The sequence below is a fragment of the Siphateles boraxobius genome, unplaced genomic scaffold (genome assembly GCF_051911475.1).
Source record: "Siphateles boraxobius isolate OS27281-9 unplaced genomic scaffold, OSU_SipBor_1 48, whole genome shotgun sequence".
In the NCBI taxonomy this organism is placed as follows: domain Eukaryota; kingdom Metazoa; phylum Chordata; class Actinopteri; order Cypriniformes; family Leuciscidae; genus Siphateles; species Siphateles boraxobius.
This window is the reverse complement of record NW_027509119.1, coordinates 13,831,573-13,844,364: the sequence shown is the minus strand read 5'-3', so window position 1 is coordinate 13,844,364 and position 12,792 is coordinate 13,831,573. Positions and strand designations below refer to the sequence as shown.

The window sequence follows — 12,792 nt, the reverse complement described above, 5'->3', positions numbered from 1 at the left end:
TTGTTCAGCATTTGCTGGAAAGTTGTCTCAGTTAAAGAGGGGTGTGACAACATGGGCAAATATTTGCAGTGCTCTTACTGGTTTTGTCAGATTAAACAAATGGTAAACAGATATTCTCAACGAAGCAAGCGAAAGTAGAAGCAGTTACCAGCATGTGTCTGGTACTGGGAATTTTCCAGTTGTTTAGTTTACAGGATAAGGATTTAATTTTTTTGTTTTTTAAAGAAACATAGATTGCAAATAGCGGTTTCTTACCTATGGACATTAAAGAGCTAAGCATAACTCTAAAAAAAAACTTCACAAATAGTCACTATGATTTTTCCCTAACTACTTTTGGTAACACTTTATATTACGACCCGCAAACAACTGCGTAAGTACACTGAAATTACGGTGTACGTCTGTGATTAAAGTGTACCTATGTGTAGGTATAAGGAAACAATATGTTAAGTTTTGGGTAATAAAGGGGTAACAAGCAGAATATATACAACCTGCAAAGAACTTCGTAAGTAAACCGAAATTATGGTGTGCGTTTCTGTAATTATAGTGTACTTCCGTGTAGGTATAAGGGAACAATATGTTAAGTTCTCGTCTATGTTAAGTTCGTGCTCGTCAGTGCGTGTGCAACAGATTTTCTGTGAACGCGCCCGTCTCATCAGCATCCATCAACACCATGGACTATTTGGAGCTAGTCAGATAGCACATACAATAACAGTAGCTTTACTACTGTTCTTACTCTCGTAAGAAAGATAGAGTAGCACTGATTCTTCCAAAAAGCCGAACTTTATCTTCATCTGGACATGTTTATCCACCTAATGTTAAGTTCACACGGATTTCAGTGCAACAAAGCTAACGAACCTGCCCAACAAGTGCTAACGTTAGCTATCCAAACCAACACATTTGGGCAAACATACTTAGATTACTAACATAACACTAAGAAATAAAGTAACTGGTTGATAAAGCACAATTATCTTTCGAGAAGAAATGTTGCAAGCTTTGCATCCAGCTTGACCCAATTAAATCACGTAAATCTCTCCACCTTTCAAATGCCGATCCGATATTGATCCTGGTTTTATTACGGGCACGGTCTCTTTCTTTCTTTACTTCTTTCTTTTCAGCTGGTGTTCTCTTTTCCTGTGTTGTTTTTGACCTCCTAGCTATTGAGGTTAACCGAGGAATTGGAATCTTTTCCGCCATCACTCTTCCTTACTGCGCAAACTTCAGGCGTGTGCATGTGATTGTAACGTGCGCGAAGGGTGGTGTGTGCACAACCTGTGATTGACAGTTGGATCTCACACCCCCTGCGCTGATTGGAGCCGATGATCCGGGAGCGGTGGATTTTTGCAAAACAAATAACGCGCTCCAAATGGAGTTAGAAGCCCAGGGTTTTTTCTTAAACCACTTTATTTATGTTGTTCTGTCGGATTATAGTGTCGATTTCACTGATTATTTAAAAAAAATGTTGCCGGTGGCAACTTTAACATATTGTTCCCTTATACCTACACGGAAGTGCACTAGAATTACAGAAACATACACCGTAATTTCGCTTTACTTACGCAGTTGTTTGCGGGTCGTAATATAAAGTGTTACCCTACTTTTTCCCCTCAAAACATCCCAGGCCTGGAAATCACAACTTTTACAAAACTGAAAACACAAATTCTTTATTTCCAGGCTTTGCATGACTATAAGAGCCCTGCTGAACTCATTAATTGGTCCCACTTTATATTAAGTGGCTTTAAATACTATGTACTTACATCGAAAAATAAGTACGATGTACTTTTTGTGTTCAGGTTGTATTGTAAAACACTTTTGCTGCTATTGAGGTGTGATACGGGTAAGGTTAGGGGCTGGTGTGGTGGTATGTGTCGGTTTAAGGGTGGATTAAGGTGTGGGAAGGGTCAACTATGTAATTACAAATGTAATTACATAAATGAATTACAGCTGGAATTACAAGATGGTATTTTCAAAATATAAGTACAATGTAAAAACATGTATGTACACAATAAGTCCATTGTATCAAATTATTAATTTCGAATGTAAGTACATAGTACTTAAAGCCACTTAATATAAAGTGGAACCCATTAATTTGCCACAGCCTGTACCCTTACAGGGGACTGAGATTAAGGTGTAAAGATTGGTCTGCAAATGGAGGCATGAAGAAGAAAGGTTCCAATGTACAGTGCTGTTCAGAAAATCAAAAATCTAAGCTTTCATTGAAGTAAAATAATTGAAAGTAGGGGGGAAATCACATTATGAAATAAATGTTTTCTCCAAAACACATTGGGAATAATTATTTGCCCCCTTTTATTAAATACTTTTTGCAACCTCCTTTTTCCACGATAACAGCGCTGAGTCTTCTCCTATAATGCCTGATGAGTTCGGTGGACACCTGACAAGAGATCAGAGATCATTCCTCCTCACAGAATCTCTCCAGATCCTTCAGATTCCCAGATCCATGTTGGTGCTTCTTCTCTTCAGTTCAGCCCACTCATTTTCTATAGGATTCAGGTCCGGGGACTGGGATGGCCATTGCAGATGCTTGGTTTTGTGCTCAGTGACCCATTTTTGTTTTGATTTTGATGTTTGTTTTTGGATCACTGTCCTGTTGGAAGATCAAAATATGGCCCATTAATAAGACTTCTAGCAGAAGTTGTCAAGTATTGATTTTTTTATCTGGTATTTGATCAAATCCATGATGCCATGTATCTGAACAAGATATCCAGGACCTCTGGCAGAAAATTAGGCCCACAGCATTAAAAATACAGCAAGAGTATTTCATTTTACACATAGGGTACTTTTTTATCCCTGTGTGCACCAAACCCATCTTAAGTGTTTGCTGCCAAAAAGCATTTTTTTGTTGTTGTTTGTTTCACCATAGAACCCGTCCCGTTTGAAGCTCCAGTAGTGTCAGTTACTTTTCAAACGTTCTATGGATAGATGAAACAAAACAAAAAAATAACTTTTTGACAGCAAACACTTAATATGGGTTTGGTTTAAACAGGGATAAAACAAAGTGTAATGTGTAAAATGAAATACTCTCCTGTATCTTTAATGCTGTGGGTCTAATTTTCTGCAAGAGGTCCTGGACATCTTGTTCAGATACATGGCATCATGGATTTGATCAAATACTAATAGATAAAAAATCAAAACCTGACAGCTTGTGCTAGAAATCTTATTATGAGCCATATTTGGATCTTCCAACAGGACAGTGATCCAAAGACCAACATCAAAATCAAAACAAAAATGGGTCACTGAGCACAAAACCAAGCATCTGCAATGGCCATCCCAGTCCCCAGACTCGAACCCTATAGAAAATGAGTGGGCTGAACAGAAGAGAAGAAGCACCAACATGGATCTGGGAATCTGAAGGATGGAGAGATTCTGTATGGAGGAATGGTCTCTGATCTCTTGTCAGGTGTCCTCCAAACTCATCAGGCAGTATAGGAAAAGACAGAACTGTTATCTTGTGTAAAGGAGGTTGCAAAAAGTATTTAATAAAAGGGGGCAAATAATTGTTCCCAATGTGTTTGAGAAAAACATTTATTTCATAATGTGATTTTCCCACAACTTTCAATTATTTTAATTCAATAAAAGGTTTTATTTTTGATTTTTTTTTAATAAAATATCAAAAGGATAAACAATGCAGATTTAATTTTTTACAGCCATCTTTGATCATATTTACCAAGGAGGCAAATTATTCTTACCAGCACTGTAGTTTAATAATATTCCACACGGTAGTATTTAAAGACAGCCAATGCTAACACAACCATGCGTAAACGAGAGCGAACAATGAACATAAGAAAAGCAGGAACTTAAGTAGTGCAGATAACAAGGTGATAATCAAACACAGTTGAACCAGACAAACTCATAATGTGACCATGGAGACGGAAGACAGGTGGGAACTCAACCAAGGTAATACATGTGATGAATTAACAATCTGAGGCTACGTTTACACGACAACGATATGCTTTAAAGGGAGAAGTTCCTACTTTGAGTTTTCTGCTTACAGACGACACCATTGTTAAAATGATCCCCATTCACACGGATCTGTGAAAACTACTTAAAATCCTGTATTCTGCTGCCAGGCCATTAGATGGCAATGGAACACCTTAGATTGAACTTGTAATACGCATATGTATAATGTCATCGTCTTCAGAGATTCGTCTTTTTTGTTGTTTACAGACAGACCTACACTTTGAACCCCGTTTTCAAAAGTTTGCATTTTCAGGCAACCAAAACACAGTTGTCGTGTACACGAGCGGCTAAACCGCATAAAAAGTTTTATGTTTTTAGTTGAAAACAGTGTCGTGTAAACAGACCCTAAAAGTCCATACTTGTGCAATATACACTTGTTCTTTGAAGTAACAGGGTTAGAGTGACATCTGCGGGCTATAAATTAAAGGGGTGCTTGTTACCTTCTTGTTCCTTGAAGTTACAGGGTAAGTGTGACATCTGCGGGCTGTAAATTAAAGTGTTGCTTGTTACCCTCTTGTTCTATGAATTTACAGGGTAAGTGTGACATCGACAGGCTGTAAATGGCTGTTCAATTGCTGTTCCTGATCCTGATCGATTGCTCCTGTCTGCCTAGCTGCCTTCTGTGTTTTGTTTGCTTCGAGGCTGTAAGCTCCGACTAAGCCTCGTATTAGCTTTGTATTTCTTTCTGTTTTGAACCATCATTTACTACCATTTCTAGTTGTTTATACTACTAAATACAGCTTAGACAACATCTCAGATTAACCTGACATCGCTAGCTTCCGTTATTGTTAGAACAACACGCTAGTAACTCGCTAGCCTGTTAACGCGCCACCCATGCGCTCAGTTATTTATTTATTTTTCTCTCGCGCGGCCGCGCCTCTGAGTTCATAAAAAGCCCAGGTGAGTAAGAATCAGTCAACAAACACGGTGAGTAATGTCTTGTCCTGTTATTGTCACCTGCACTTCATGTTACATGTTTAGCATAGCCTTCCCCGTCGGCAATATAGGGTTTATATGTGATAAATGCAAGGAAACAGTCAGGCTGACGGAGAAGATTTCAGAATTAGAAACACGCATCCAAACTTTAATTGAGGATAGTAAGTGTGCTAGAGCTTTAGATTCTACTTTGGATGCGCCTAGCATAGTGAACTCTTTACATGATTCGGTTCCGGCTGAATTATTGCCTGTGCAGCCAGGCAGATGGGTGACAGTGAGGGATCGCTCTAGTCACGGATCAAAAAACCACTCTTCCGTTCCGATTACCACAACAAATCGATTTGCCCCACTCAGTGAAACACCCACTGAGAATTCTGTCAATTGTGCCCTGGTAATTGGCGATTCTATTACACGGAACGTGAAAATAGGGACACCAGCCAACATAGTCACATGTTTGCCGAGAGCCAGAGCGCCTGACATCAAAGCAAATTTAAAAGTGCTGGCTAATGCTAATCGTAAATTCTCTAAGATTGTTATTCACGTCGGCACTAATGATGTTCGACTCCGCCAGTCGGAGATCACCAAAATTAATATTAAAGAGGTGTTTGAACTCGCAAGTACGATGTCAGGCACTGTAATTTGCTCTGGCCCCCTTCCTGTTCGAAGGAGTGATGAGATAGTTAGCAGATTGTCATCACTCAATGGCTGGCTGTCTAAGTGGTGTCCGCAAAATGATAAAGAATTCATAGACAATTGGAAAAGTTTTTGGGGCAAACCTGACCTGTTGAAAAGAGTTGCTTTTTCTCTAGTAATTTGGCTCATAGTCTTAGCGACAAAACATGACAATCTGGGGCTCAGGTCAGGAAGCAGACAAACTGGCTAAACCGACCGTCTGCTAGCGGCCTCGCGTCACCAAGGTCAGATAAATCCCATCAAATAGAGGCTCTTTCACCTAGATATCATCATATAGAGACTGTGTCTGTTCCCCGAATTTGGAAATCCAAAAAAAGGTTAAAAATGTAATTGATATTCAACAAATAAAAAATAGTTATAATACAGATGAGCAAACGATAAAGCTTGGGTTGCTGAATATTCGATCCCTTACTTCAAAAGCACTCATAGTTAATGATATGATTTCAGATTATAACCTAGATGTGCTGTGTATGACAGAAACCTGGCTAAAACCAGACGATTACATTACTTTAAATGAGTCCACCCCTCATGATTACTGTTATAAACATGAACCTCGCCTGAAAGGCAAAGGGGGAGGTGTTGCTGTAATTTATAGTAATATTTTCAAAACCACTAAAAAATCTAGTTTAAAATATATTTCTTTTGAAGTGTTGGTGCTTAATGTAAAAATATATAATGTAAACGATAAATCAAGTTTGAGAATTCTGCTGGCAACTGTATACAGGCCACCAGGGCACCATAAAGATTTTATCAAATAATTTGCTGACTTTCTATCAGAATTAGTATTGACTGCAGATAAAGTCCTAATTGTTGGTGATTTTAATATACATGTAGATAATGGAAAAGATGCAATGGGATTGGCATTTAAAGACATTCTTAAGTCTATTGGAGTTAGACAACACGTGTCAGGACCTACTCATTGTCGTAAAAAAATACTCTAGATCTAATATTATCACATGGAATCAATGTTGATGCTGTTGAAATTCTCCAGCAGAGCGACGACATCTCAGATCATTATCTAGTCTCATGTAAATTACATTTAGCCAAGGCTGCAAAGCCAACTCCGTGTTACAAGTATGTTAGACCTATCACTTCTGCCACTAAAGATTGCTTTATCAATAATCTTCCTAATCAGTTTCATCGTCTCAGCATCCCAGATAGCTTAGAAGAACTTGATATTGCAACAGAAACTTTAAACTCTCTCCTTTCCAGCACTTTAGATACAGTTCCTCCGTTGTGCTTAAAGAAGATTAAAGAAAATAGTCCAACACCGTGGTACAACGAGCGAACCCGGGCCCTTAAGAGAGCAGCCAGAAAAATGGAGCGCAACTGGAAGAAAACAAAACTAGAGGTATTTCGGATTTCATGGAAGGAGAGCTCGATTGCTTACAGAGAGGCTTTAAAAGCTGCTAGATCTGCTTATTTTTCAACCCTATTAAAAGAAAATAAACACAATCCAAGGTATTTATTTGAAAAAGTGGCTACACTAACGAAAAAGAAAGCTTCAAGCCCAGAAGTTTCCAAGAAACACAGCAGTAATGACTTTATGAACTTCTTCACTTATAAGATTGATAATATTAGGGACAAAATTATAACTATGCAACCGTCTACTACAGCATCACATCAGGGAGTGCATTATAGTCTCCCCGAGATAAAATTTGATTCATTTGTTGCCATAGGAGACGAAGAATTTTGCAAACTCGTTAATTCATCTAAATCGACAACATGTATGTTAGACCCTATACCGACTAAACTGCTGAAAGAGATGCTTCCAGAAGTCATAGATCCTCTTCTTAACATCATTAATTCATCTTTGTCTCTAGGATACGTACCAAAAACCTTTAAGCTGGCTATGATTAAACCACTTGTTAAAAAAACGCAACTTGATCCTACAGAATTAGTCAATTACAGGCCGATCTCAAATCTACCTTTTCTGTCAAAGATACTAGAAAAGGCAGTATCCTCACAACTGTGTTCCTGTCTTAAAAGAAATGGTATCTGCGAGGATTTCCAGTCAGGATTTAGACCGCACCATAGCACTGAGACAGCTCTCATTAGAGTCACAAATGATTTGCTCTTATCATCCGATCGTGGTTGTATCTCTCTATTAGTGTTACTTGATCTTAGTGCTGCATTTGACACCATTGACCACAATATTCTCTTAAATAGACTAGAAAACTATGTTGGCATTACTGGAATTGCATTAGCATGGTTTAAATCATATTTATCTGACCGCTATCAGTTTGTAGCAGTAAATGAAGAGATCTCTTATCGATCACAAGTTCAGTATGGCGTACCACAAGGCTCAGTACTAGGACCGCTGCTGTTCACTCTGTACATGCTACCTTTAGGAGATATCATTAGGAAACATGGAATTAGCTTTCACTGTTATGCTGATGATACTCAGCTCTATATTTCTTCCAAACCTAACGAAACTCACCAATTCACAAGATTATCGGAATGCATAGTTGATATCAAAAATTGGATGACTAGTAATTTCCTACTACTAAATTCTGAAAAAACAGAGATTCTAATTATTGGACAAAAAACTTCCACACGTAATAACCTAGAATACCGTCTAACACTTGATGGCTGCTCTGTTAAGTCTTCGTCGTCAGTTAGGAACCTGGGTGTGCTCTTTGATACCAATCTTTCATTTGAAAGTCACGTGTCTAGTGTCTGTAAAACCACATTTTTCCATCTTAAAAATATATCTAAATTACGTCATATGCTCTCATTGACAAAGCGGAACAACTAGTTCATGCGTTCATGACATCAAGGCTAGATCATTGTAATGCTCTACTGGGTGGTTGCCCTGCACGCTTAATAAACAAACTACAGCTAGTTCAAAACGCAGCCGCTAGAGTTCTTACCAGAACCAGGAAGTACGACCATATTAGCCCGGTTCTGTCAACACTGCATTGGCTCCCTATTAAACATTGTATAAATTTAAAAATATTGCTGATTACTTACAAAGCACTAAATGGTTTAGGTCCCCAGTACTTGAGCGAGCTCTTAACGCATTATAGTCCTTCACGTCTATTGCGATCTCAAAACTCCGGCCAGTTGATAATACCTAGAATATATAAATCGACTGCTGGTGGTAGATCCTTTTCCTCTTTAGCACCAAAACTTTGGAACAATCTTCCTAACATTGTCCGGGAAGCAGACACAGTCTGTCAGTTCAAAGCTAGACTAAAAACACATCTCTTTGACCTAGCATTCACAGAACACTCTATAGCCTTCTATAATTCAATATTAGGCTGCTTAGATTAGGTCAGCCGGAACTGGGAACACTTCCCTCATATCCTGATGTACTCGTTACATCATAAGAAGAATGGCATCTACGCTAATTTTAGTGTCTTTGTTTACCCGAGGTTTTCCCGCAGCCTGCTGGATCCAGGCCGTTTCCAGATCTGACGAAGGACTTTCGCCTGGACCTGATGACAATGCAGTTCTGAAGTGTCACTAGCCTCTCCCTATGGAGGATCCCTATACCACTCTACAGATAAAGCGTTGTGGAATTTTTCGGTTCGCGTACCTACCCAAAGTGATAAGATAAAATAAAAATTCTGCATCAAAATTTATAGACAAGTAGTTTGTTTAGGCATGGTTTGTAAGGAATTACAAACCTACGCACATATATTCAAACGCACATAACTATAGAATCAATTCTTAATGCGCATGTGAACGCCATCAGCGTCTATCACAGGTTCACGTTTAAAGTCTGTTTAGAGAGAACGGTGTTGTCTTAGCGGCCCCTAATTTAATAACAAATGATAATTTAGACGGAAGTGAATCAATCAAAACTAACTTTAGCTGGAAAAAACATTTTTCAAGAGCCACTATAAAACCAAACCAATCTCTGTTACCTTAAATTATATGTTTATCTCTGTAAAGCTGCTTTGAAACAATCTACATTGTTAAAAGCGCTATATAAATGAGGATGACTTGACTTGACTTGACTTGACTTGACTAAATGAATAAGAAGTGTTGTAAATCTGTTTTGAATTAAGGTGTTTTTTAAATACCGGTTTCCGAGTCAGTGATATCAGATTGTGCGCATGCATTTTTATTGTACTTACCCTGTTCATGGAACAAGAGGGTAACAAGCACCATTTTAATTTACAGCTGCAATTTCACACTTACACTGTAACTACACGGAACAAGAGGGCAACAAGCATCACTTTAATTTACAGCCCGCAGATGTCATGCTTATCCCGTAAATTCATAGAACAAGAGTATATTTCCCTAGTATTTAAACAAAAGTTTCAATAATTTGAGTTTTACTTGCCTTAAAACACAGAAGAACAAACTTAATCAGTGCACTTTTGTTAACAAAAAATTACTGAAAAATGCACAGATATGCACCCCACAATAAGCCACAAAAAAGCCTATAACCAATACTATAATGTATTGGTACAGTACGTTATTATTACAAAAGGGTACACAGTGTATGTTCTCGCTAAATTGTTCCCAAATGTAAGATTGTTGCAGATGTAGAATGAGTACCCCTTAGTTCTAAAATACTAAGTGTAAATAATTTGTTCATTTTCCTGGTTGTTACCCCTTTATTCCCAAACCTTTACATAAAGTTCCCTTATACTTACAAGTACATACTTTATAGGTACACTATAATTATCGAAAGTTACACTGTGAATTTGTTTTAATTAAGCAGTACTTTGTGGGCTGTAATCTAAAGTGTTCCCAATTACTTTTTAATATAATTGTTTCAAGATTTCTGACTGAAATTTGAGGACTTTGAAAAAGTGGCCTTTTAGCTAAATTCTAAATGGCCTTCCATATACAACTGAAGAATAAAAAAGAAAAAGAAATAAGATCAAAGATCTCTCCTTCAAGAAAAGAAGCATCACAAAGTATAAATAGACTCACTTTCAGGACTTTGATAGACTGCTTGATCTCCTCGAGTTTCTTTTCTCGCTCCTTAATCAGATGTTTTAATTCTGACCTTTTCTTTCCCAGTTGACTCTGTGAACCAAACAACAAGATCCAGTCACATTTTCAGAATTGTCAAGCTAAGTAATAATACTCCCAGTCAATTTGACCCATTTAGATTTTTGAGATGTCTGAAGTACTGGGTAACAACCAATGATTGGTTGACTATTCCTCATTTGGGTCATGAGCATGCACTGTTGTGCAATGTGCATATATAATTCATAATTATAATATTTGAGGGTTCTGGAACAGTGTTACATTTATTTGATATATTAGTCCCACTGTATATTAAGTGGCTTTAAGTACTATGTACTTACATCGAAAAATAAGTACAATGTACTTATTGTGTTCATGTTGTATTGTAAAACACTTGTGCTGCTATTGATGTGTGATACGGGTAAGGTTAGGGGCTGGTGTGGTGGTATGGGTCGGTTTAAGGGTGGGTTAAGGTGTAGGGGAAGGGTCAACAGTGTAATTACAAATGTAATTACATAAATTAATTACAGCTGTAATTACATGCAAGTATTTTCAAAATATAAGTACAATGTAAAAACATGTATGTACACAATAAGTCTATTGTATCAAATTATTAATTTCAATGTAAGTACATAGTACTCAAAGCCACTTAATATAAAGTGGGACCGATATATTTTGCTATGCTGTTTCTCAACTACCCTTAGAGGGTTTTTATATTTACATTCATGCATTTGGCAAATGCTTCTTTCCAAAGCATATGCTTCTTTCCAAATGCATAATTTTTTGTCCAGTTCACACATTCCTCCTTGGTATGTCTAGTGCGATTCTCTACAGTTTGAGCTAAGTAATATAATAATAATTATATATATATACAATAGCTTTGGTGCAATTTTTACAAGCAAGTGGTGCATTTACAAAATTCTTAGTACTAATATCACAAAAACAACTCACCGTTTTTTTCTTCCACTCTCGTTCGGTGGAGACAACATCATGCGCTTTGTGTGAGGACTCTGCACACTCCTTACACACGCACACATGTTCGTTTCGGCAGTAGGCATCCAGTAGACGTTTGTGTACCTTGCACATCTTGTCCTCCAGGTTATGAATGGGCTCCACCAGCTTGTGCGAGGTCATTGCCTTTCCCTTCTTATGGTGCCTCAGGTGAGCTTCACAAAATGAACCAGGGCAATTCAGGCATGACTTCTTGGCCTTCATCTTCCTGCCAATGCAGGCGTCACAGGGCACCTCTCCCGCTTTAGCAAAGTCTCCCCAGTCGTCTTCTTTCTGTAAGCTTGGGGAATGTGTTAACTCAATGTTGCCCTTGTCAGTTCTGTTGGTGGACAGTGTGGATAGACCCTGGAACTGCTCGGCTATCTCAGCTAGCACACAGTTGATGCTGAGCTCTGGTTTTCTGGAGAAAGCTTTCTTGCACATGGGACACACAAACTTCTTGCTGTGATTCCAGAAGCCCTGCAAACATGCCTTGCAGAAAGTGTGGCCACAAGGAGTTGAGACGGGCTCGACGAAGACCTCCAGACAGATGGAGCATGAGAACTGCTCCTCTGACAGGATTCGTCCCGGAGATTGTGGGCCTGCAAAGGTTAGGGTGAAGGAGATGGAATTAGATGGGTGGCAGTAAAAAGTGGAAGAGGAAAAAGTAGGATGATGGGCGGCCATGGTATCAAGACACAATTATGTCTTAATACAGTAGGCATTGTTTACATGCACTAATTTTCCTCGATTGGAATAAATCGATTTCATATTCTGAAGGTTCTGTTTATGTGAACCCTACACATTGCAGTCTGATTCATATTAGTTTACATGTGCATTACATGTACTCCAAACAAAACCTTTCGCATTGCTCAGTCAGAACCGGAGAAAGTGACACGATAATGTCACTGCAAATATAATTGTTGTTTTTGATGACGTCTAAAAAGAAAACATGCACATTAAGTCAAGTCAAGTCAAGCCAAATATATTTATATAGCGCTTTTCACAATACAGATTGTATCAAAGCTGCTTCACAGTATCAATCAAAACAACTTAACAATGTTTGTTTATTACTGGAAAAAAAAGACATCCTAGTTTGGTAGAGCTAATCAATGGTATGATTGGTTAATTAATTTGAATATCCCCAACTGAGCAAGCCAAAGGCAACAGTGGCAAGGAACCGAAAAACTCCATCCAGTGACCTAATGGTGTCCTAACACCCCATCAAATGACCCAATGGAGAAAAAAAACCCTTGGGAGAACCCAGGC

At 38.3% G+C, this 12,792-nt stretch overlaps 1 protein-coding gene across 1 annotated transcript in view; it reads right to left on the bottom strand.

The window, feature by feature from the left end:
* Positions 1–12,792, bottom strand: part of LOC143710788 (uncharacterized) — a 63,277-nt gene that overhangs the window by 40,948 nt on the left and 9,537 nt on the right. Inside the window, exons 2-3 of the mRNA XM_077201951.1 lie at positions 11,485–12,125; positions 10,495–10,590 (exon numbers count right to left, since the gene is read on the bottom strand). Coding sequence (XP_077058066.1) covers positions 10,495–10,590; positions 11,485–12,125 — 737 coding nt within the window. The remainder of the gene's footprint in view (positions 1–10,494; positions 10,591–11,484; positions 12,126–12,792) is intronic.